Source organism: Taudactylus pleione, unplaced genomic scaffold, assembly GCF_031769625.1.
Source record: "Taudactylus pleione unplaced genomic scaffold, aTauple2 ptg000066l, whole genome shotgun sequence".
NCBI lineage: Eukaryota > Metazoa > Chordata > Amphibia > Anura > Myobatrachidae > Taudactylus > Taudactylus pleione.
The window spans coordinates 4639651-4664316 of NW_028284468.1; the positions used below are offsets into that span (position 1 = coordinate 4639651).

General features: G+C 47.3%; 1 protein-coding gene across 3 annotated transcripts in view; it reads left to right on the top strand.

Moving 5' to 3' along the window:
* Nucleotides 1–24666, top strand: part of SPHKAP (SPHK1 interactor, AKAP domain containing) — a 343766-nt gene that overhangs the window by 294515 nt on the left and 24585 nt on the right. For all 3 annotated transcript variants that reach the window (XM_088466497.1, XM_088466516.1, XM_088466507.1), the window contains exon 6: nucleotides 20929–21181. In XM_088466497.1, coding sequence (XP_088322623.1) covers nucleotides 20929–21181 — 253 coding nt within the window. The remainder of the gene's footprint in view (nucleotides 1–20928; nucleotides 21182–24666) is intronic.

Genomic DNA, 24666 nt, shown 5'->3' on the forward strand with positions numbered 1-24666 from the left:
CCAAGTGGCCGCCTTACACAGCTGAACAGCAGAAGCGCCACGTCTAGCAGCCCAAGAGGGACCCACAGAACGAGTGGAATGAGCCTTAACAGAGGCTGGCACAGGTAAGCCCTCCTGTGCATAAGCCTCACAAATAACGGAACGAAGCCAACGGGCTAACGTTTGTTTGTTGGCAGGCCAACCCCTCTTGTGAAAACCAAAGAGGATAAACAAGGAATCAGACTTCCTAACCGAAGCCGTCCGGTCTACATAAATTCTAAGCGCCCGGACCACATCTAAGGAAGTCTCACCAGCTGAAAGATCAGGGGACTGAAAAGCTGGCACAACAAGTTCCTGATTAATATGGAACTTCGAGACCACTTTGGGCAAAAACTCAGGACGAGTGCGGAGCACCGCTCTGTCCTGGTGAAAAATCAGGAAAGGAGGGCGACAGGAAAGCGCCCCCAATTCAGACACCCTCCTGGCCGAAGCAATTGCCAGGAGAAAAACCGTCTTAAATGTCAGCCACTTGAGCCCCACCGCCTCAAGAGGCTCAAACGGAGGACCCTGCAGGACCCGTAGCACCACCGCCAAGTCCCAAGGAGCCACAGGAGGCACAAAGGGAGGCTGGATCCTGAGAACACCTTGGAAAAAGGTGTGAACGTCTGGTAGTATTGCAATCCGCCGTTGAAACCACACGGACAAGGCGGACACATGGACCTTCAGAGATGCAAGGCGTAAGCCGAGATCCAATCCTGACTGAAGAAATTCCAAGATCCTAGAAACTCGGAACACCTGAGGATCATAAAGTCTGGACTCACACCACTGAAAGTAAGTGTGCCACACTCTGTGATAAATCCGTGCTGAAGCAGGCTTGCGTGCCCTGAGCATCGTACCAATAACCGAACTGGAGAAGCCCCGAGACCTCAAGATGGCTGTCTCAAGAGCCACGCCGTCAAAGACAGCCGACCCAGATCCGGGTAAAGGCAGGGCCCCTGAGACAACAGGTCCCGACGTTGAGGAAGAAGGTACGGAGCGTCGATGGAGAGGCTCCTCAGATCGGAGTACCAAGGACGTCTGGGCCACGCCGGAGCTACCAGCACGAGCATGCCGCCGTCCTGCTTGAATTTCCGCAGAACCCGAGGAAGCAGGGATATCGGAGGAAACAGATACGCCAGGTGAAACGTCCATGTCACCGACAGCGCGTCCACCAGACTTGCACCTGCGTCTCTTGTCCTTGACCCGTAAACGGGCAACTTGTGATTGTGACGGGAGGCCATCAAGTCCAGCTCCGGCAGTCCCCACCTGTCCACGAGTAGCTGAAACACCTCTGGGTGAAGCGACCATTCCCCGGGATGCACGTCGTGACGGCTGAGGAAGTCCGCCTCCCAATTGAGGACTCCGGGGATGAAGACCGCCGAGATCGCTGGAATGTGACCCTCCGCCCAAGACAGGATACGAGACACCTCCGACATCGCTGCCTGACTGCGAGTTCCGCCTTGGTGATTGATATACGCCACCGTGGTGGCGTTGTCGGACTGCACCTGTACCGCCCTTCCGTGAAGAGCGGGGCCGGACGACTGCAGGGCCTTGTATACTGCCCGCAGTTCCAGGATGTTGATGGGGAGAAGTGCTTCTTCCGCTGACCAACGACCCTGAAGCGACAAAGAGCCGGTCACTGCCCCCCAACCCCGGAGACTGGCATCCGTCGTGAGCAGGACCCAGTCCGGGATCCAAAATGGGCGCCCCTCGACCAGATGAGCTGTCTGAAGCCACCAAGCCAAAGATAGCCGAACGTCCGGAGACAACACCAGCACCTGAGAGCGGATCCGGTGAGGTAACCCGTTCCATTCTGATAGAATCAGCCCCTGCAGGGGCCGGGAATGGAACTGGGCAAATTCCACCATGTCGAATGTCGACACCATGGACCCCAGAACTCTCATAGCCGAATGGACCGACAGGCGGCAACGGCTCAGGCAACTGCGTATCCGCAGCTGTAGTGAGGCGACCTTCTCCGGAGTCAGGAAGATCCTTTGCTGACGCGAATCCAGCAGGGCTCCCAAATGAACCATCCGCTGTGATGGAATCAGAGAGGACTTTTTCCAATTTATCAACCACCCGTGTGCTTGCAGGCAAGCGATCGTCAGGTGGAGATGTTGAAGCAGTACCTCCGGGGAGCTCGCCAGCAACAGGAGGTCGTCCAGGTACGGCAGCAGCCGTACATTCTGGTTCCGAAGATGTGCGGCCATGACCGCCATAATCTTCGTGAACACCCTCGGTGCCGTGGAGAGACCAAAGGGTAGCGCCCGGAACTGATAGTGGTGTTGAAGGATAGCGAACCTCAGATACCGCTGGTGTGAAGATGCTATCGGAACATGGAGGTAGGCGTCCTGGATGTCCAGGGACACCATGTAATCCCCCGGTTCCATCGCCAGAATGATGGAACGTAACGTTTCCATCCTGAACTTGGGAACTCTGAGGAATTTGTTCAGAGACTTCAAGTTGAGGATAGGGCGATGAGAACCATTGGGTTTCTGCACCAGAAACAGAGACGAATAATACCCCGTCCCTCGTTGTGATAGAGGAACGGGAACAATGACCCCTGCTTTCAGCAAGGACTCTATAGCCTCCTGAACCTGTAACGCCTTGGTCTTGTTCTGAGAAGGACTTGTGCAGAAAAACTGCCTCATCCTCTATAAGAAGAATAGCTCGCACCGCCCTAACTAGTTCTCGCACATTAATGGACGACTTGGTATCCATTTCCTGGACCGAGGCGTCCGAGTCAGTGTCATCAGGGACCTCCCCATCATCTGAGGAACCCTCTGAGTCCGATACCTGAGCAGCCCGTGTCATGAGTGGGCGTTTAGAAATCCTAGAAGGCATGTCAGTCTGCAACATTGACTGAAAAGCCGAGGAAGCGGCCGCCAAATTTTGCACGGAGTTGGAGAGCACATCCACCCATGGTGGAGGCGTCGCCATAGGGGCCTGAAAAGGTACCACAGGCTGCTGCGGCACAGGGGAAGCCTGTATATACATAGGCAACCCCGCATAGGGACCAACTGATTGAGACCCAGGAGGACTCCGCAATAACTGCGGGACACCCGGGGAATGGGGGATGGTCGGCTGGGGCACCGCCCTAGTAGGGAGAGCAGTCGGGACCGACAGACGGTCCGCAATCGACACCAGCACTTGAGAAAACATCGCCCACGGTGGTTCCTGCGCCAGAGAAGGTCTGGATGGGCCAGGAGCCACCTGGCATCGACTACACAGGCCATCCTGTGACAAATCCTCCCTATCTACTCCTGCAGAACAGCGTCCGCAGGAGGCCAACACCGGAGCCACTGAGCGCTCAACCTCCTCGTCTGACATGACAGAATATATTATATATCTGGCACCAGGGTAGAAGTAAAACGCACTCACCGGTGTGCTGAACAACAGCCCACAATATGGCACTGAGTAGCACACAACTGTATGTGACGGACCTCACAAATACGTGATCTATATAAGTGAGGTCAGTAGAAACGCCCCTCCCCCACACACCTGCAGGGCTTGTAGGAGAAGTAAAGGGATAGGTATAAGCTGACAGTAAGCGGAAAATAAGCACAGACAGGCAGCACTAGCAAAAAGTCACATACCATGCAGGAAGATATACTCACTGCACCTTTACACTACAATCAACCTGCCCAGATTCAGTGTCTGGGAGGGCTATAGTGCTGTGTACGCTGTCCTTAATCAGGGGAGAGGTACACAGGGGGACCGGTCCGCGTGCTCCCTGAGATCTGCGCTGCCACTGGGAAAATGGCCGCTGGAGATCTCAGAGGAGGAGTGGCCGAGGAACCTGCAGCTCAGCGACGCCAGACTGCGTGCTGAAAGGCGCGCTGAGCTGAGGGGAGGAGCCGCTGACAGGGAAGGCTTCCTCCCCTGGCTGGCCATTAACCCCAGGGATGCTGGCTTCCCACTTGCCGGTTATCCCTGGTGGTCTAGTGGTCCCACGGGTTATGGGGGGGCCCGCCGCCACTGCCAGCAGCCTCCGGTCTGTCCCCCGGACCGGAGGCTAAAGGACTGCATTTAAGGCATTCCGCGCGCCGCCGCTAGCCAGCGACGCGCGGCTTACCTGAATCCCCGGCGACTCCGGCAGCAGTCCTGGGAGGTAGACAGAGTCCGGCTAGTACGGACTCTGCCCTCCCGCCGCGATCCCCAGATCAGTACTGGCGTCGCGGCGCCAGTCGGGGATCAGAGCGGCAGCGTGGGCGTCTGTACAGACAGCCCTTCGCTGCCGTCTGTAGTAAAAATAGATTAAAAATAAATAAAATTTAACTTAAAATAAAAAGCTTCTGGGGGCTGCTCCTGCACGGTGACCGACTCCGGCCGGGCACCAGCTTACACTGAGGTGCCTGTGGCTTGGGGGCGGGGTATAGAGGAGGACCCAAGTGCATCCTGGGAGCTAAAAGCTTAACTGTGTGGTGCCCATGGATCCTGTTCCAGCTATAACCCCCAAGGTCAACCCTGTGGACCCCCTATGGACCCTGAAGTAGAAATTGCCTCTTTTTCCTGCCAGTACAGGTACGGACTGTCTGACATGCCTACTTGGATGCTGTGACCGATATAATCCTCCACCATTCTGTCAATGGTAACATATGCAGTGACAGTAGACATGTCAGAAATTGTTGGCAGGTCCTTCAGTCCGGACCAGATGTCCAAGCTTGGTCCTGCCTGCCCTGCATCACCGCCAGCGGGTTGCTTAGGATATTTAAGTTGTTTCCTGGCAGCCCCAGTTGCGGGAGAAAATGAAGAAAGAGCTGTAGACGTGCCACGTTCCGCTTCAGCTGACAGTGTTTTCACCAGCTGGTCTTTGCACCTCTGCAGGCTTGTGTCCGCTGGACAGAGAGACACCACGTAGACTTTAAACCTAGGATCGAGCATGGTGGGCAAAATGTAGTGGTCTGATTTCAACAGATTGACCACCCTGGAATCCTGGCAAAGCGAATGAAGGGCTTCATCCATAAGTCCCACATACCGAGCGGAATCGCTCCGTCTTAGCTCCTCCTTCGCTTTCTCCAGCTGCTTCTGCGACAGCCTGATGAGTGGAATGACCTGACTCAAGCTGGCAGTGTCTGAACTGACTTCAAGTGTGGCAAGTTCGAAGGGCTGGAGAACCTTGCACAACACGGAAATCATTCTCCACTTGAGTCAGGTGCATACCCCCTCCTTTGCCTATCATAGGTGGATTATAGGCTTGAATGGCCTTTTGCTGCTCCTCCATCCTCTGAAGCATAAAGAGGGTTGAGTTCCACCGCGTCACAAACTCTTGCTTCAGGTGATGACAGAGTAGGTTCAAGAGTGTTTGCTGGCGCTCCAGTCTTCAGCACGCAGTCGTTGAATGGTGAAAGTGGACAGAAATTTTTCTGGCCACCCAAAGCGTCTCCTGCATGCCCTTGTCGTTTTTCAGAAAATTAGCAATGTGAGCAAAACATGGGATGTGCTGGAATTTGCCCAGATGTAATGCCCGATTGTCGGCGGTGTACCTCTTACTGAAACCGGTGATATACAGTGTAGCCTGCCTTGGAACGAGCTGGCATTTCTGAGATGCTGCTACTGGTGATGCTGCTGTTGTTGCTGCGTAAGACGACACATCTACCCAGTGGGCTGTCACAGTCATATAGTCCTTAGTCTGCCCTGTTACACTTGTCCACATGTCCGTGGTTAAGTGGACATTGGGTACAACTGCATTTTTTTAGGACACTGAGGACACTTTTTCTGACGTCTCTGTACATTCTTGCTATCGCCTGCCTAGTGAAGTGGAATCTAGATGGGATTTGGTACCGGGGACACACTACCTCCATCAATTCTCTAAATCCCACTGCACTAATGGCGGATACCAGACGCACGTCTAACACCAACATAGCTGTCAAAGTATATGGGAGACTCAACCTGTATGTATACATATATATATATATACTGTATTATTACTTTTTATTGTAACAAAAGGAAAACGGGAGTTTCTTGCCTCAATTATAGTGAAAAGACAGTTATTATGGTTATCACATTGTGATATGTACAGTTGGAATTATAGCACTATGACTGTGATTACTGTGGATGACATTGAGTTAAAATCAGACGTCTCCCATTGTACTGAACATAGAATTCATGCCTGTACTGTACTGTGATGTGTGCAACAATCCGTGGGTATATTTTTATCTGCCACAAACATGTCAGTAAGATTCAATAATTTCTCCTGTTCCTTCCCAGTGGAATCTATTGTTCACACTCTACAATTTCCCACCATTACTCAGCATTATTTACATTATTTTTGATGGCAGAAACAAACCATTACAGCCCACTTATATGTCCCATTGTGCTTAAGAGCCATCATATCAAACTAAAATAAATTCCCTAAATAGAACCACTAAATAGCAGTACGTAATGTTCTGTTCATATTTATCTATCTGTACAGAAAAGCATTGTGTTCATGACCCCGAGGTGCTTACAGTAGGCCCATTACACTATTAAGGTTGAAAGCGCATAAGGGCAAGCATCGGAAATATCACAGTTCTCTATATTTATTAGTGTCATGGCGATTGCCTTCCTGGCCATGTGGTAGATACGCCTCTGCTCTTGCCACTTATTCAAAGTTGGTCAAAACTTACTGCCGCGACCATCGGGCTTGCGACGAGACCCTTGTGGTAGGGTCTCGTTCCCACAAGCCCCAGTGGGCTTCCTGCACTAATAGAGCAGGAAGCTCACTACTGACATCACGAGTGATGTCAGTAGGGCCACCCACAAACGGCAGGCGTTCCTTCAGGAACGCCTCCGCTTGACCAGCCACCCCCCCTCGAGCTGTCGATCAACATTTGTAGCGAGCTCCGGAGCGAGTGAGTTTCTCACTCGCTCCTGGGCTCGTGCACGCGCATTGCGCAAGCGGGTCTGAATCAGGCCCAATGTTCAGAAACAGAGCAATAGTGTACAATAATGTATTCTGTGTCAATTAATGTTCTCGGGTAAAGCTTATTTGGGTTGCCAGAGTTCCCACTGGTAGACCAAAACTGTTGAAATAACAGTCTAAAGTCATTAAATGAGTTTAGGACGATTCAAGTGTTTTTTGGGGGCCCTGCGCAGCATTTCAATAGTTGCTCCAATCAGCCATGCATGCCAAGGATGCCTATTATTTCTGCTCACCCCCTACTGATTAGCACAAAAAATGTCCGGCGCCGGAACAAACATTTGCATATCGCCCTGTCTAAAGTGTTGGGCTATATGAAAATATCGGTGTCAAAAAAACATTTGAATTATCCCCTTTGTGTATTATAATTTCAGGCACCACAGAAACTCACTTTGGGGGCAGGACTATAAGTGGGAGGAGCAATCATTAGAAAGGGGAGGAGTCAGTATTAATTCTTAAACCGCCCCCTCCCCCCCAAAGTAAAGTCTAGATCCACCACTGCATGTCCCCACAGTTGCCTGCATCTCACCACAACCTCCTGCTTCTCACTCCTGCCCCCTGCATCTCACCAGTGTCACCACAACCCCCACTGCTGCTGCCCTGCACCTGGCTAGGGCTCAGCCACTAGGATATGCTGGGAAGGGCAGGAGGATCATGGATGAGAGAATTGTATTGTAGCTACCGTCAGGGCCGGATTGAGGGCCACATGGGCCTGGAGCTGAAAATGATCAAGGGCCTATTATGAGAAGCAGATGAGGTGTGACCAGGGCTGTGTGGTGTGGCCAGAGCCACATGGGCATATACACCCTCTATAATCTCAACACCAATTTCTCCATAAATATGTAAAAGAAAAAAATGCAGTATTTTGTGAGGTAAAGAGAAACACAATTTTACTATTTCTGATTTATGGCTGACCAGCAGATGGTCAGTCAACATCATGCTGTCATGATGATGGGCCTATTTTTATTTGGAGGCCTGACGCTGTAGCTCCATCCGCCCCATTGTTAATCTGGCTCTGGCTACCGTAAGAATCATCAGCAGCATGTCCCTGGGGCTGGGGTACCAGTGCATATTTTCACCCCTCCCCAGCTGCCTAACATGGTGATGAGCAATTTCCTTTTTGCCATGTATTTCCTGGGCTTCCTGTTGAGCTTCCTCGCCGTTGTGCCCCTGTCTGAGAACAGTGCTGACTTCCATGGGAGGTGCCTCCTTTTCACCGAGGGTGTGTGGCTGAGCGGGAACATCATGCTGGCAAGGGAGCACATCACAGCGGAGGAGTGGTGGCCAGAGTCCACCTGCAGGTTCAGCGTAGGGAATTGACATCGGAATCCGATGGTTACTAACCATTGATGTTTTAGTTCCGATGGTAGCATTTATACCATTTGATGGAAATCATTCGATGGTAATCCGATTGTTGTTGTTTTTTTTTATTCCTGATAGCTATGCCAGGGCATCTTCATGGGTTCGTTGGAGGTTGTCTCTCACTCACCGTCTGCCTCAGACGTGACCTTACGCAGTCCCTGACTCCCTCCCCTCTCTAAGTTGCTGCTAAGCAACAGGGCACATTGCTAGCTTTGGCCCTCATTCAGAGCCACTCGCAAACAGCAGTACGCTCGTTGCGTTCCGATGTTGAATAACCGCGCATGCGTCGGTGTAACACTGCGCATGTGCGGACGGCAGATTGCGAGCTTTTTTGGTCTCGTTCGTCAAATAGCGTACAGGAAGTGACCTGTCAAATGTGATTGACAGAACAGGGCGTTTTTGGGTGTTGACGGGGGTGGAGATGGAAAAACGCAGGCGAGGCGTTTTTGGGGCGTACATACATTAGCAAATGTGAGCGTAAAATGTGTTCGGACCGACTCATACGTCACTGGATGATCCTCTTTCCCTTCAAAATGCTCGCACAGCTTAGGGTCTGGATTACTCGACCACATTGGCGATGGCCTTCTCCTCCGTCCCGGGACTCCTCGATGTTGCTGCGATTAATCGCGGGAGGGCTGAAAAGCAATTAGTGTTGGATTGAAAACCGGCTTGGTATGTGTTTGGAAATCAGTTTTTTGGGATAGCACAAAACCGTACGCAGGTGGAAATCCGAGCTGCTAATGTCAGGATGACACAATCAATTTGCGTACATTTGTGAGGGTTTATTTTGCCCTCAATTTGGTGGTTAGGGCCTATTGTAACAATAATGTCATCATGTTTTAATTTTCGCAGCATTTTATTTTTGCCTCTTGAATTTGGCTCGTTATATGATTTTTTAAACGTTCCTTAAAGAGCCCATTTTTTTTTTTTTTTTTTTTTTTCAAAGTTTTTGCCTTTTGGTCCAGGATTCAATTTAACCCATTTGTACAATAATTTCACAATCCAATGTCAGATTTTTGGTTACAATTTATTGCTCAAACAAAATTAAAAAAAAAAAAAAATTTGGGATCATCTTTTTTAGCCAAAGATATGTCCCAAAATCAAACAAATTGGCCCAACATAACTGTTTACATAAACATACAAAAATAATTTAAAAACATTTCACAAGAAAGGAGAGGGAAGTTTTGACCAGAAAGGAATATGAGCCAAGCACAGAAGGATTGTGGGAAAAGTCACCATTGCTGTCATCGTTTTTTCACCCGTTTGGATGGGGGAGGGAGGGCGCCAGACCGGGTCCGGGATGTCATCGGGCTGGCCTGTCCAGAGGCAGATGTTGTGGCCTCTGGACTAGGCACAGGGCTAGGCACATTTGGAGGATTGGCTGATGTTGTGCCAGAGGTGGAGGATCCTGATGTTCCGGCAGGAAGGGAGGTCGGCTCCACCATGTGCTGGCGAACGAGCTGCTCCAGGGCATTGGCGATGCGGATGTTGGCCCTGGTATTTTCCGCCAGGGCCTGACCAATGGTCACGTTGGCCGCAGCATTTTGCTCCAGGGCCTCAGCCACCCGTAGCAGACTGGCGTCCATCCTCTGCAGAATCTCCATATGGAAATCCGATTTGAAATTGAGTTCTGTGAGGAGGGACACTGCCTGCGAGGGGGATTGCCCTGGACTGGCTTCTGCAGGGTCCTCAGCCGGATGTACTGGTTCCTCCCCTGCCGAGCCAGCAGAAATTCGGCGGCCAAGGCTCCCCTCTGGAACAGACTCATCCGCCTGTGTCTCTGTTAGGAAAAAAGAGAAAAGCCTCACATTAGAATCTACATATTGGCACAATAACATTTCATAGTTGATAGCATCCAAAGATTTACCTGGGACAACATGAGGAGCCGCAAAGTCTGGCATGTCCGTATCCATGTTGGACACGCCAAACACCTCCACAGGCTGCACACACCCCTGTGCCAGCTCTTCTAAATCGGTCAACTCCAATGACACAGGGGTGGGACCCCCACCTGTCCCCCTTGCATGCCTAGCCCTGTCCACGAGTTTTTGCTTTAGGCGATATTTGAAGTCGCCCCATCTGTGGGAAAAAATGCAAGCCATTATCCTTTTGTTTAAAATGGTGTTTGTTTTTAGGGGGGGCAAGTGTTTACTTACCGCCGTTTGACATCCCGGGCTAGACGGACATAATCACCCACCCTATTGACAGCAACGGCTACCTCTTCCCACATTCTCCCCTTCTGGCTTAGACTCATATTCCTGTCTGCCTGTGGCAGGATGTCCACACACTTCTGTATCAAAACCTCCATCTCCTTTCTTGTGAAATGTGGCTGCCTTTTTTTTTTGGCAGCTTTGGCCGGAATACTGGGCCTGGCAGCCTCTTCCATGTCATCCTCCTCACCTATTTGTGTAAATATTCAGATTTCTCAAAATCACAACTTGCCCAATCTTATGTGTCAAATAAATCATTGATACAAAATGCATGAAAGACTTACCGCCTGACTCTTGGGCATTGTTTCCCTGGTCTGTCGCCATGTCTGAGGTCCAATCCAGAAATACCCCAGAATTTTAATGTGTTTTCGTGACGTATTTATACATGCGTCCTTATTTTGCGGCCGCATCATTGATTGTGCGTTCCTATGATCCCTCCTTAATTTGTGCGGGAAACGAAACACTATTTATGGCTTGGTGTGTCTCGAGTCGAGGTGGCGTTTTTGGATTGTTGGAGGATACCTTGGCTGGAGTTTATTGTTTGCGTATAAAGGAGTTGGCGGTTGGAGATTATTTTGTTTGGTAGATTTGCGTTTTTATTTTCCGTTCTCTTTTTTGTTTTTTATTTTTTTTACCTCGTTTCTTGATTTGGTAAGTTTTGTGAAGTCTAACTTTTGATCAATTGTTGTTTCATTGTGTTTCTTCATTTTTGTAAATTTTGGATCAATAATTTCATATATTTTAGCTTTTGATTAATTTCGGACCCAAAGACCTTTTGATTTGGACTCTTATATATTTGCTCTTGGTAAGTCCATTTTTTATCTTGTATTTGTGAACTAATTAGCACATTTTTCACAGTTTGTATAGTGACTTGTATTTGCGAACTAATTAGCGCATTTTTACTACTTACTATTGTGACTTGTATTTGCGAACTAATTAGCGCATTTTTACTACTTACTATTGTGACTTGTATTTGCGAACTAATTAGCGCATTTTTACTACTTACTATTGTGACTTGTATTTGCGAACTAATTAGCGCATTTTTACTACTTACTATTGTGACTTGTATTTGCGAACTAATTAGTGCATTTTTAAATGCTTATTACTATTTTTTTTTTTTTTGAGGTTGCCCTTTCGCTTTTTGGGCAAACATTTAAACCCATTTTGATGTACTGTGTGCAATGTCGTTTTGCTCTTTTGCCAAATGTGTGTTTCGCATATTTTAAGTTTGGTCTATAACAAAATTTAGAACCAAAAATGCAGAGAGTGAATTTTTTCAAATATTTTTTGTGATTAATTTCAGTTTGGACATATCATGACAATACCCCAGCATGTAAGCAGCAATGGATGGTATCATCAAGCTAAGTTGTTTTGAATTTTCTTTTGGGGTGGGTCCAAAGCCTTACATTACAATCTTGCCATTTCAGGTTGATCTAGGGCGGATTGTTCTGGCCATGCTTCCGGAAGCCGACCAACCTCAATCTCGTCCCAGGCGTAGGCATCGTAGGCGTGCAAGGCCCCAGATATTTCGAACACGTGTCACCCTTTTTGGAATGCCCGATGATGAGGTTTTAAGACGCTACCATCTTCCTCCCAAAATCATCATAGACACTCTCTCATTAATAGAGAGTGATCTTGAGCGGCAAATTGACAGTCCTACAGCAATACCACCACTTACGCAATTTATGGCGGTGTTACATTTCTGTGCCTCAGGATCGTTTCAAACAACGGTGGGAATAGTGGCAGGCATCTCACAATCCTCCTTTTCCCGGATCCTGAGGGCAGTGATGGAGGCACTTTTCAAGCACCTCCATCATTTTATTCAAATGCCTTTGGATATGGGTGCCCTTAGTGTGGCCAAGGCCAATTTTTACCAAATAGCTGGCTTCCCACACATCATAGGGGTTGTGGATGATACTCACATACCACTTCAGCCTCCAGCACGGCTGGAGGCCATATTTCGAAACAGGAAACACTATCACTCCCTGAATGTAATGGTGGTATGTGATGCCTCCCTCCAGATCCTGTCCCTGAATGCAAAATTACCAGGAAGTGCACATGACTCCTTCGTCATCCGGCAATCAGGGATATGGCACAAATTAAACAACCTACAAGCTGGTGATGCGTGGCTTCTGGGTAAGTGTAGACCTTTAGTACATAACAATGTTAAGCTTGATACACAGTGATCCTGATGTTGTCTATTCTTTTTCACAGGAGACAGTGGATACCCTTGCATGCCCTGGCTGCTCACTCCTTACTTGGCTCCCACACCAGGTCCACAAAGTGAGTTTAATACCGCACTTACAGCCACCAGGCAAGTGGTGGAGCGCTGTATCGGCCTCTTAAAAGGCCGATTCAGATGCCTCCACCGCTCTGGTGGCGAGCTCATGTATTTGCCGGATATGGTTTCGAAAATTGTGGTCCTGTGTGGGATCTTTCACAACATCGCCATAAGGAGTGGTGTTCCAATGCAGCCAGAGGATGCCTTACCTGAGGATGGCCCCCCTGAGGTTGGTCGGAGGTCAGTATGTGGGGGGGCCATACGCGATGATGTGGTGGCCCGATATTTTAGGTAATTTTTGATCAAACAACAGTGTGTATACCCAATGTGTTACAGTTTTTTAACGTTCATCTTTTTTTATATTAATTCTTGCACCATCTTCTGTTTGTTTGCATAATCTTTGGCACTCCCACGATGACTACTTCCTGCTACCCTTCAAAAACCTTTCTGTGGAAACTTCGGGAATATATTCTGACACCAATATTGCAACGCCATATTTGTGAAATCATGTGGGCATGGACCTTCGTCAACCAGTTCTTGATTTGTTGTGTGTTTGTTTAGTGTTTTTGGTTTGTGGAGTTTTTCTGATTATCACTGTGTGTTTTGTTTGTGAGTGACCACTTTGTATTTTTATTTCTGTTGTGAATAAATATTTGGAGAGTGTAATTTGTTTCCTTTTTGGGCACGTTAGAAGCAAGTGTAAACAAAATCCCAAACGTTAATTTTACCTAAGGGGTAACCCAGTAATGAAGCAAGTGGAGCTAAAATGTAATATGTTTTCGGGGTACTAACCAACACAACAAGGAATCGTGTACAATCAGTTGCCTTGGTAAGATTGTCCTAAGCAGTTTGGCCCCCAAATAGGAACCTGAAAAATGGTGTAAACTATCATGTTGACCACCACAAAAAAGGAAAATGACATTGGTACTGGGAGGTGTTTCTTGTGCCTGTTTGCATTCAAAATACAACACACAATCTGTAGTGAGTTTCTGGGGCAAACCTTGCTTGAAGAGTCTACTTATGTCAGTGTAAAGAATCTTGGATTTACTCCAAACGCATGAGACAGAGCTTGATTTTAAACATATTTATTAAGAAACAATTTAAAAAAAAAAAAAAAATTAATTCCGAAGGAGGACCAACAGATGGTCAAGGGCCTGCATTAGCCCGGTGACCTGCTCCCGCATACGGCCCACACAATTCTCAATCTGTTCCCGACGCCTCTGTTCCTCTGTGGGTGACAAAAGTTTGGGGATTAATAAATCGATAATGAAGCAACATTGTCAAAAAACAAGCAAACACAAACTTACAAGCTTGTGGGCCAAAAATACATTACACGGATAAAACCCAGAAGCCCAAAATGTCGTATGCCAAAAATGCAAGGGCCATAAAAAAAGGCACACAGGTGGGATATGTGTATGGTGACATCAGCAGGAACAGGTAAAGACAACCCCCAAAAATACTCTAAGGCGAAAAAAAAAAAAAAAAAATGGGGACGACACATGATTACATACAAACAGTTTGTGGTGTACAAAATAAACTTTAAAAACATACCGTTCTCCAAAACGAGAGAGCCAGAAGCCACTCCCTGGACCACCTCGGAGGTGGCTACATTCCCCAACCCGAGGGGCATGGTGTTTTCGCCATCCTGGGAGGGGGTATTTGGAGGAGGGACGGATGGAGGAGAGGGGGAATTGGGCTGGAGGGGAAGTAGGGCAGAAATTTCGGCCACAGGGTCTGGGGAGGAGGGGGGAATAGAGGAATTGGGGGTTGGAGAGAGGGGCCGGGACCGGCGTCTTGTGTGGCGATGCCGCCGTAGTGTTTGCTGTGCCCCTAAAAAATGACCAAAAAATTGTTGTTAGTTTCAACAGGAAACCAAAAAAAAAAATATATAGGACAGACATGAAAACATGCACATGCAGATATGACTACAATGACTCAATAGGACAGACATGAAAACATGCACATGCAGATATGACTACAATGACTCAATAGGACAGACATGAAAACATGCACATGCAGATATGACTACAATGACTCAATAGGACAGACATGAAAACATGCACATGCAGATATGACTACAATGACTCAATAGGACAGACATGAAAACATGCACATGCAGATATGACTACAATGACTCAATAGGACAGACATGAAAACATGCACACGCAGTTAGGGCCCACAAGATAAACTTGAAAACCACAGTCCAGAACACTTACTTTCCGCAATCTGCATGCGAAAGCATGCCAGCAAGCGGGGCGTCCGCCGGTGCAGGTCCGACCACCTGCGCTCCAGCTGGCCAATATGTCGGCGTGAGCCGAAGGAGCGCAGGCGTCAACGTACCTCCGCATATGCGGAACGCTTGCGCCTGTTGGAGATGGGTGGAGGCTGACTGGTGATCCTCCTGTCCATCACCTCCGTCAGCACCAGCAGTTCGCGCCTGGTGAATGCGGTGGATCTCATGATGGCAATGGTGTTTTTTTTACAAAATATTTTTAATAAAGCACCACAAAAAAATTTGATTGGCTAATGTATTTGGGAAATTAACAGGACAAATTCTATTGGTTAGTGTATGAGTCATGTGTTCGACAGGGCCACAAATCTCTGGAGAGTTATGATTGGCTTGATGCAGTGACATGCGTAAGCAAATTTAAATAAAGAAATGAACCACAGAAAAATTGTGGGGAGACAAACAAATAGAACAATTGTTTAATTGGGGCTAACATGTCTTTGGAACAATAAAAGCGAAGGTTTCAGCCGTACGTATTCTGCGAGCAAATACAAACACGGACAAGATTAAAGTTTATTGCATTGTGTTGAAAAAAAAAAAACAATTAAGCTAATTGATACATTGATTGGCATGATACGATTGAGGGAGGTAGACAGAAAAAACGAGCAGGTAATCGGAATCTGACAGTCCCACTTCCGGTTTGTACTTGTGCGTGCGTTCCCTTCAAGCCATTTCGGGGATGTACGCTCGCTATTTGGCACGCTCGTTAGTCAGAGGAGGGGTCGCCTGAGTTTGGGGCGGATTTTTAGCTGCGTAGGAAAATACGAGCGAGTGCTTGAATTTAAATATTTTTTTACGTACGGCGAACGTGCGTACGCCCACTTGCGAGTGGGTCTGAATCAGGGCCTTTGATTGGATCTCACTGTCTCTTGCTGTTTCAGCACCCTGGACAGCAACTACACAGCAGCTTTTTGCAATATCTTTTTCTGTGACTTTGCTTCACTAAAATCGTAACTGCTCGATTCCCTTTTGTCACAGATGAATGGTTCATACACCTAAACCTTTCTCGATCAATCCCATCAAAATGCGACCAGTGGTTCAAATTACTAGCCTGAACGAACAGGCAGACCCCCTAAACCTGGTACATATATATATATATATATATATACTGTATATTCATATTAGCGACCCGCTCCGGCTTCACACGGATGGGAGCAATTTCATCTCGCCATTGCCACCTGCATCTCATAACAACCCACGCCATGTCACCACAATCCCCTGCATCTCACCTCCTGCTTCTTACTCCTGCCCCTACATATCACAACAGCATCCTGCTTCTCACTACTTCCTCCTGCATTTCACCACAGCATCCTATATTTCACCACAGGCTCCTGCTTCTCACTCCTGCTTCTTACCACAGCCCCTTGCATCTCACTCCTTTTTCTTACCACAGCCCCTTGCATCTCACTCCTGCTTCTTACCACAGCCCCTTGCATCTCACTCCTGCTTCTTACCACAGCCCCCTGCATCACACCACAACCCTCTGCTTCTCTCTTCTGCCCCCTGCATCTCACCAGTGTCACCACAACCCCCACTGCTGCTGCCCTGCAGCTGGCTGGGGCCCGGCCACTGGGATGTGTTGGGAAGGGCAAGAGGATCATGGATGAAAGATTTGTATTGTAGCTACCGTAAACATTATTAGCAGCATGTCCCCAGGGCTGTGCATATTTTCGCACCTGTGCATATTTTCGCAGCCTCCATGTGCACCCCTCCCCTGCTGCAGAATATAGGAAATGCCTTCTGTTCACCGAGGGCATGTGGCTGTGCGGGAGCACTTCACGGTGGAGGAGGGAGCACTTCACAGTGGAGGAGTGGTAACCGGAGGTTCAGTGTAGGGATGGACATCGGAATCCGGTGGTTACTAACCGTCCATGTTTCTATTTTGATGGCAGTGTCTTTACCATTTGATGGTGGCAGTCTGATGTTTGCCACCATTGAATGGAAATCATTTGATGGTGTTCCGATGGTTGTTTGTTTTTATTAAATCCATAATAGCTATGCCTCCCCTGGCTCCTGTAATGCATCAGGGCATCTTAATGGGTTCATTGGAGACGGTCTCTCACTCTTTGGGCCTGATTCAGATTTGGGAATAGAGTAAGACAGAGCAAGTAACTCTGGGCCTGATTCAATATGGATCGCAACTGCGATTACGCACACAATCGGCCGATTGTTGCATTCTGCGTATGCATCTCAGTGCTCGTGCGCAAACCAGCCATTGTGATCGGGACTGCGATAGTCACTACACAGACCTATCGTCGAGTGATTGACAGGAAGTGCCGTTTGTGGGAGGTGACGGGGGGGTCAGCGAAATGCAGGCGTGCCAGTGTGTTTAAATGCCCTTGCATGGGTGTGCATAAATTAACTACTGCGATGGCATATGCAGCTTGAGTACTCATAGCGTGCGAGGTTAGCAATTCCTGAGTAAGGTCAGAGTTTGTGCAAGTGAGACTGCGATTGTACTCCATGTTACCGATGGTTTTGCAGTTTTGCTACGGATTACAGATGTGTGTAAGGTAAAGTGGGTGACCTTATGTTGTGCTGCAACCGCATAGCGATCGCAGTGAATTAGCATACTATTGCAGTGAGACTGCGTGCGTAATCGCTTTTGCAATCGCAGTTGCGATCCATAATGAATTAGGCCCTCTGTACCTGGACAAACCATGTTGCAATGCAAGGGGTACATATGCATACCTTTTTTGCATGTGGGGTAAATACTGGCTGCTTTTGCATGTAGCCTACAAATGCTGGGCAGGTTTATTTTTAATTAAGATTTCAGTTTGGACACACCCCTCCCAAATCTAAATTTCTCTGCACAGTTTAAATCTGCCCCACCTGCAGTGCAGCACAGGTTTACCAAGATGCACAGGTACTTTCTCTTTCATACTCTATTCCCAAATCTGAATCTGGCCCTCTGTCTGCCTCAGACGTGATCCTGCTCCAGTCCCTGACTCCCTCCCCTCCCTAGGCTGCTGTTAAGCAACAGGACACATTGCTAGCTCTGATTGGCTTTCACTTTGCTGTTTCAGCTCTATGGGCAGATATAGCACTTCAACTTGGTGTAAAATAAAAAAATTTCTGCGACTGCTTCACTAAAATAGTCACTGCTCGGCTCCCTTATGTCACAGATGAATGGTTCATGCACCAAAACCTTCCTCAACCATTGCTGTATAGAATAGTGAAAAACCCATCAAAATCCATCAAGTGGTTCAAGAGATTAGCCTGAACGAACGCACAGACCCCAGAACCGGGAAACTTTATTTAATATATATAGAGATCAGTTTTACAAATCTTAAAAATTACACAAAATTGTTATTTTTCTTAATATATTTATATATATTTTTTTTCAAATGGTCTCCCCAAGGCTCATAACAGTCAGGGCTTATCTCTGGCCATTGCACTATTATCAATAATGGGAAACTTTTGAAGTGATAAAAAGCCCTAATGATATATTAAAGGAAAATGGTGCCATTCTTTGCTTCAGTTACATGGTGTTGAATACGCTCTCGTCTCCGTACGTTCACGCTATTTCTGATCTGGAACCATCAGCCTTGGGGAGGGGGCAAAGGAACAGTTTAGGATGGTGGCAGGGACGGGGTTGTAGATAGAGAGGGGGTTTCAGGAATAGATGAGGAGTGGGTGTCAGAGGAACATAATGAGAGTAAGTAGTCAGTAGAAAACATGGAGAGGTGGTTCAGAGGTACACATGGGGAGGAATGTTAGAGGCATGCTAGGGGAGTGAGGACAGTGGCACACTAGGGGAGTGGGGACAGAGGCACACTAGGAAAGTGGGGTCATGGGAAGGGGGGGTCAGTTGCACACTAGAGAAGTAAGGTCAGAGGAACACATGGGAAGTGGGGTCAGCGGCACACTAGGGAAGTGGGGTCAGAGGCACAAAAGGAATTGAGTTCAGAAGCACACCAGGGTAGTCAGGTCAGAGGCACATTAGGAGAGGGGGTCAAAGATACACTAGAGGATTGGGGTCAGAGGCACACTGGGGGAGTGGGGTCAGATGCACAATAAGTGATTGTGGGAGAGGGTCATAGGCACGCTATGAGAAGGGGTCAGAGACACACTATGGGAGTGGAGTCAGAGCATATAAGAGGAGCAATAAGTGCAAAAGGCACACAAGGGAAGGGGTCAGAGGCACACTAATGGGATGGTTATCAGAGGTACACATGGGGATTGGGGTCAGAGGCACACTAAGGGCCATATCCAATTAGGCGCGGTAATTTAGCTTGCCCAGGGCTCACTCATGGCTATCCAATTTGCCCAGAAGTCAGCCTGACAATGGCACTTATCAGGGTTTTTTTCTCGGGGCCTGATGTGTCCCGAAAAATAATCCACGATAAGTGCCGTTTTTTCTCCCAAAAAAGGGTGAGAACACATAGGTCTTTAAGCTTATCGCGGCTCCTATGTGATAATGGGCGAACTATCCCATTATTTCGCCCGAAATAATAGGATAGGGAGAAAAAAAATATCGGCGAAAATCGGGGATAATCGGCGGGAAAAAAAATTGTTTTTCGCCGATCGCGGGGATCAATTAGTGCCCGAACAGTGTTTGGGGCTAATTGGACGTGGCCTAAGGGAGTGGAGTCAGCCACACTATGAGATGGGATCAGATGCACACTAGGGGATTGGGCACAGAGACACAGGGACAAGTGTATAGGCACACTATGGGAGGGGTTCAGAGGTACAAATGGGAAGTAGGATCAGAGACACACATAGGGAGGGATAAGAGTAGAGGTACACATGGGAAAGTTTTATTACTGTACAACTATAGGGAGGAGAAGAATAAAAGAGGAGAGTTGGGAGCAAGGAAACTTGAATTGTAGGATATGGCTCAGTCGAGATAGAGGGGAAGCCTCCTATGAAAGGGGGGCATGAGGAACGTATCCCCATGCCCCCATATAAATCTGGTTCTGCAGTTGCCATGATCACTGTGTTTCAGTCACCATGCAAAGTGATTTTCTCTACAGTAACTGCCTTAATACATGTTGAAGATCAATATAAGTGGCAAATTGACTTGGACCTAGCACATTTAACACTTATCTACTGATAATACATCTCCTCCCTGGAGTGTGAGGGCTGCCTGTAATTGACTGATTGAAGTCCTCTGTAATGTTGCCTGATGTGAGCTGGTGCAGTGATGAAAAGCAGGCCCTGGAGGAGCTGCGGGCACCATAGCAACCACACCAACAATAGTTACGCCGCTGCCTAACAGAGCCAACAATTCTCTATTACAGTATATTGATTGGTCACATGTATTTGTATTGTAAAACTATGTAGCTAATTCAGACCTGCTCACTAGATGCGTTCGCTCGCACGGCAAGGCATTAGCACGCCCACTATGTCTTGGCGTGCGATCGCTCTGTGTATGCAGACACCCACCAGGCAGTCTAAAGACACCCACTTGCGCACGTCATCTCCAGGAAGTGTATGCAACAATTGGTACATCGGTTACCATCAGTTGCGCTCGCAGCGCTTGTGGTTGACCATATCCTGCCGCAAGCACTGCGAGCACTTCAGTGTAAAATCCAGCCAGGTGACGTATACAATGACGCTGCCTCTTAATTATGCACGTCTGTGAAACAGCGTTAAGACGCTCAGGCACACCTGCGTTCGCGCCTCCACTCCCCCATTTTTAATGACAAGTCCCTGTCACCACCCACAAACGGCTTCTCCCGTCACTCACTCTGCTGGGCAGCCTATGCGCAGCGAGCGAACACTTCCCGATCTCTCGCAGTGGTACGCGCACTGCGGTGCGTACGCATGTGCAGATTGCGAAAATCGGCCAGCTACGAGCGAACGCATCCTAGCGAATGGGTCTGAATCAGGTCCTATGTCTTAAAGATACAGTATTGCTCTCTTCCAGGTCATGTGGCCAAACGAGGTCTGCCTACTGCAGCGTGGGAGAATGGGGAAATACTCCTCTAATTACATTATTTTGGAACTAAACAAGTTTCTTCTGGGTCTGGAGCTGGCACAAGAAAATCACTTGCAGCCTGATACTAGTGCCATCCGAGCCGAGGACGACACCAACTGCTCAGTTTCATCCATAGAGGAGGATTTCCTGACTGCCTCTGAACAGCTGGAAGAGAATAGTGAGGAGGAGAATAGCAGGGGAGGTGAGTACCCTTAAGACAAGATATAAATGTGGTATGATCACAGTGCTGACATTTACACGTGTCTTTTATTTTATGTGCAACATACACATTGACATATGGGGTGAGATGCAGTAGGGTCCGAGAATTCACCCAATGTAATAGGATGCGAGAACATGCAAACTCTCATGTTACTCGCATTTCCACAACTTGCAATGCCGAAACTCACCTCCAGATGTTTTCCCATGGAAAACATACAACTTGGCCAATGTAATAGAGTGCAAGTTTTTAACTCGCACAATATTACTTAACAAAAGCTCACTAAATAATAGACCTGCTTCAGGCTAGCGAGTATAGCCTGAGCAGGTGTGAGTTACACAAAAGCATGCACAGATCAGTGAGATCCATGCATGCTTCTGTGTAAAACAAAATCTATTAAAGTGTAAAAATGTAAAAAATTAAACATTATGTGGGGTCCCCCCTTAAAAGCACATCTAGCTCCAGGCTCAGGGCCTGATTCAGAGCCGGACGCTATTTGCGCTTGCTCGTTCAGAAAAAGGGGCCGGCTATTTAAATTGAGCGCTCGCTCTTTGCGGTCTGTTGACGCCTCTATGTCTGAGCAAGCGAACGAAATATGCGCTCGCTATTTTGTAAAGACGCCCCCTGGCCGCTCGCATCCTACGTCATCTCCGCTATTTGTTAGATTAATCGAGTACATCGAAAGGCGTCTGAACTGCTCGCAGTGTTTGTGGTTGGATTTTCCTTCCGCAATCATGCGAACAGTTCAGGCTAAGAAACAACGAAGTGACGTGGTTGATGACGCTGCTTTGTTAATTATGCACACCCTTAAAACGCCCGTTTTGACCTTTTGGCACGCCTGCGTTCGGATCACCACTCCCCGTTTTCAAGCACCTTCCCCTGTTACCACCCACAAACGCCTCATTCTGTCACTCAAATTAGCAGGCATTCGCTATTTTGCGAGCACACAATTTCCGACCGCAATGACTGGTTCGCGCATGCGTATTACAACCCATACGCATGCACAGTTGTGCGAACATCGCTCTGAGCGAACGAGCGGCCGCTTACGAGCGGCTCTGAATCAGGCCCTCAGTGAGCCAGCTCTGGTTGTGGAAATACGGGGGACAAAATGTGTAGGGGTCCCCCGTATTAGCCACAACCAGCACTGGACTCTTTCTAGCGGGTTGTTATTCCACAGCAGTGGGACCTGCTTCACGGGGTTCCCCAGTCATAGCATTCGCACCGAGCTCTAGTCAGCCCAGGCAGGGGGATCCCTGGGGAGGTGGGGACCCCCCAAAAAATGGGGTTCCCCATTCCAGGGCACCCCAGACCTTGGCTGATAACCTGGGGTCATCCCTGGCACCCCTGCGCAGTTGGTGCCGGGTTGATTGTGTGAAAAATAGAATAAATATTATTGTCCTTTACAGGAGAAAAACAAGAAACTGGGAGCACACTGTATGTCAATAAAATAATGATTATTTAATCAATTAATAAATAGTAAATGTAAATGAATAATTGCAAAAACATCGCACTGCGGAACATGTGTTTAAAATAAATGCAAAAAATGCATGTATGTGTAGAAACACAAATGTCAAAGACACACAGATGACAACGCCTAAAACATATGAACACTGTGGCCACAGGTCAAGATCAAGTTGTAAACATACAGTAGTCCAGCAGCTTTGTGTTAGGTAGTTGATATTTAGTAGCAGTAGATTAGTAGAAATATAATGACAACAGTCCAAGATTAAAGCAGCCATTGTTTGTTAGTTGTTATGCAGTAGCAGCGGGTTAATGGAGAAATAGTAACACTCTGTGCATACAGTCAGCTTGTTAGGTTAAAGGTCAAAATCAACCTGGTTTTGCCTTTAAAACATTGGAAAGTCTCGCATGGGACTCGCCGATGTCAGAACTCCACACCCTATTACATTTACCCCATTAAGTGCAAAACATGCCAGGCTTTGCACATAGTATGGCGCTTTAAAATTTAAAGTTTAACCTGTCACTTCGTAAATATACCCCTAAGTCTGTAATTTGATGTGCCGAACCATTCAGGTACACCACTTCAGACGCCAGTGAAAATATTGTACATGTGGTTAAGATATATTTGATCATGTCTTGGAGTTATTGGTGGTCATCTTGACCTACCTAATGCCTTCTCTTAAGATAAAGGGAAACATATGGTACAAATAAGCATTTTCAAGGACACAATGCTATAGTAACAGGCCACAATGCGTGTGACAACACAAGTGGGTGTGGAATTTTTTAAAATATTGGAGTCTATTTTCAGACTCATTTACTGTATGTATATGAGTACTGTACAAGAGTTATAAATACTAGTACAATTCACACAATTACTGTCAGAGGGTATGAGACTCTTTAGAAATGCCGGGTTTATTTATATGTGTCTTCAGCCTGCCCGAGGGTCAGAGATGTTTTTAAAAGACAGCGTGTTTACAGCGACATGGTTCCTTGGCTCTCCATCATGGGTTAAGGATCACACAGGAGACAGGCAATCGCGAAGATACAATGATACCTTTATTATAGGTTAAACAAAGATAACAGTGTAATCAGTAAATTATTCATTTATAATTCAAACATATGTATTCAGAACATTAAAGGCCAATAGCATCAACATTCCCAGAGTGCCCTCCTCCTAACTGTATTGCTGTCTGCACAGTTAAGCATATGCCAGTTTATTGCATACCGGCCTTAGCAAGGAAAAGTACTGCTGTGACAGATTCCGCTGTGTGAGATCCTGCTGTGAGATATCCTGCTGTGAGATATCCTGCTGTGAGAGATCCCACTGAGAGAGGTCTCGCTGAGAGAGATCTTGCTTCTGATGCGTTACTGGGGAGTTGCAAGTTCCGACTTGGGGCCGTATCCAATTAGAAGCGAAAAGCCGAGATCCGACATTTCGACAGTCGGAAACTTATCTCCGTATTCAATTCCAAATACTTTTCGCGTACGCGGAAGGTCAATGCAATGCAATAGGCGAAAAAGATTTGCCTCTGAATAGCAGGAGAAAAGAAGTGCAACATTTTTATTTTGGGGTGCAAAGGTGGGGAAACCACTCAGAACCCTTGGGACAACCCCCAAAGGATAACTGCGTCAAGAAAATTTGTAAAAAAAAAAAAAGTGAGGAACACCCCAAAAAAAGTACTTTCATTTTGGGGGTGAAAAAGTACAAAGTGGGGGTACAAGCTTAAAATGTAGGGAAATAGACTTCTTGGGGGTCTGCAAGTATGGGTGAGGTGTTTTTGGGATTGCAGGTGTTTGCAACAGGTGCGTTTTTCACATTTTTTAAAAGTTCACTTTAGCGACTTTAAAAGATGCTTGCACCCATTTTCAAGTACCCCAAATATGACAGGACTACTTATTTTCTCCAAATAAAACTGCTTAATGCCATTCTTCAACACTTGTGCAAAGACGCTAATAAGAAGCTTTGGACACAACTTAAGTATCCAAAATAGCGTAATTAGGGCTATTCG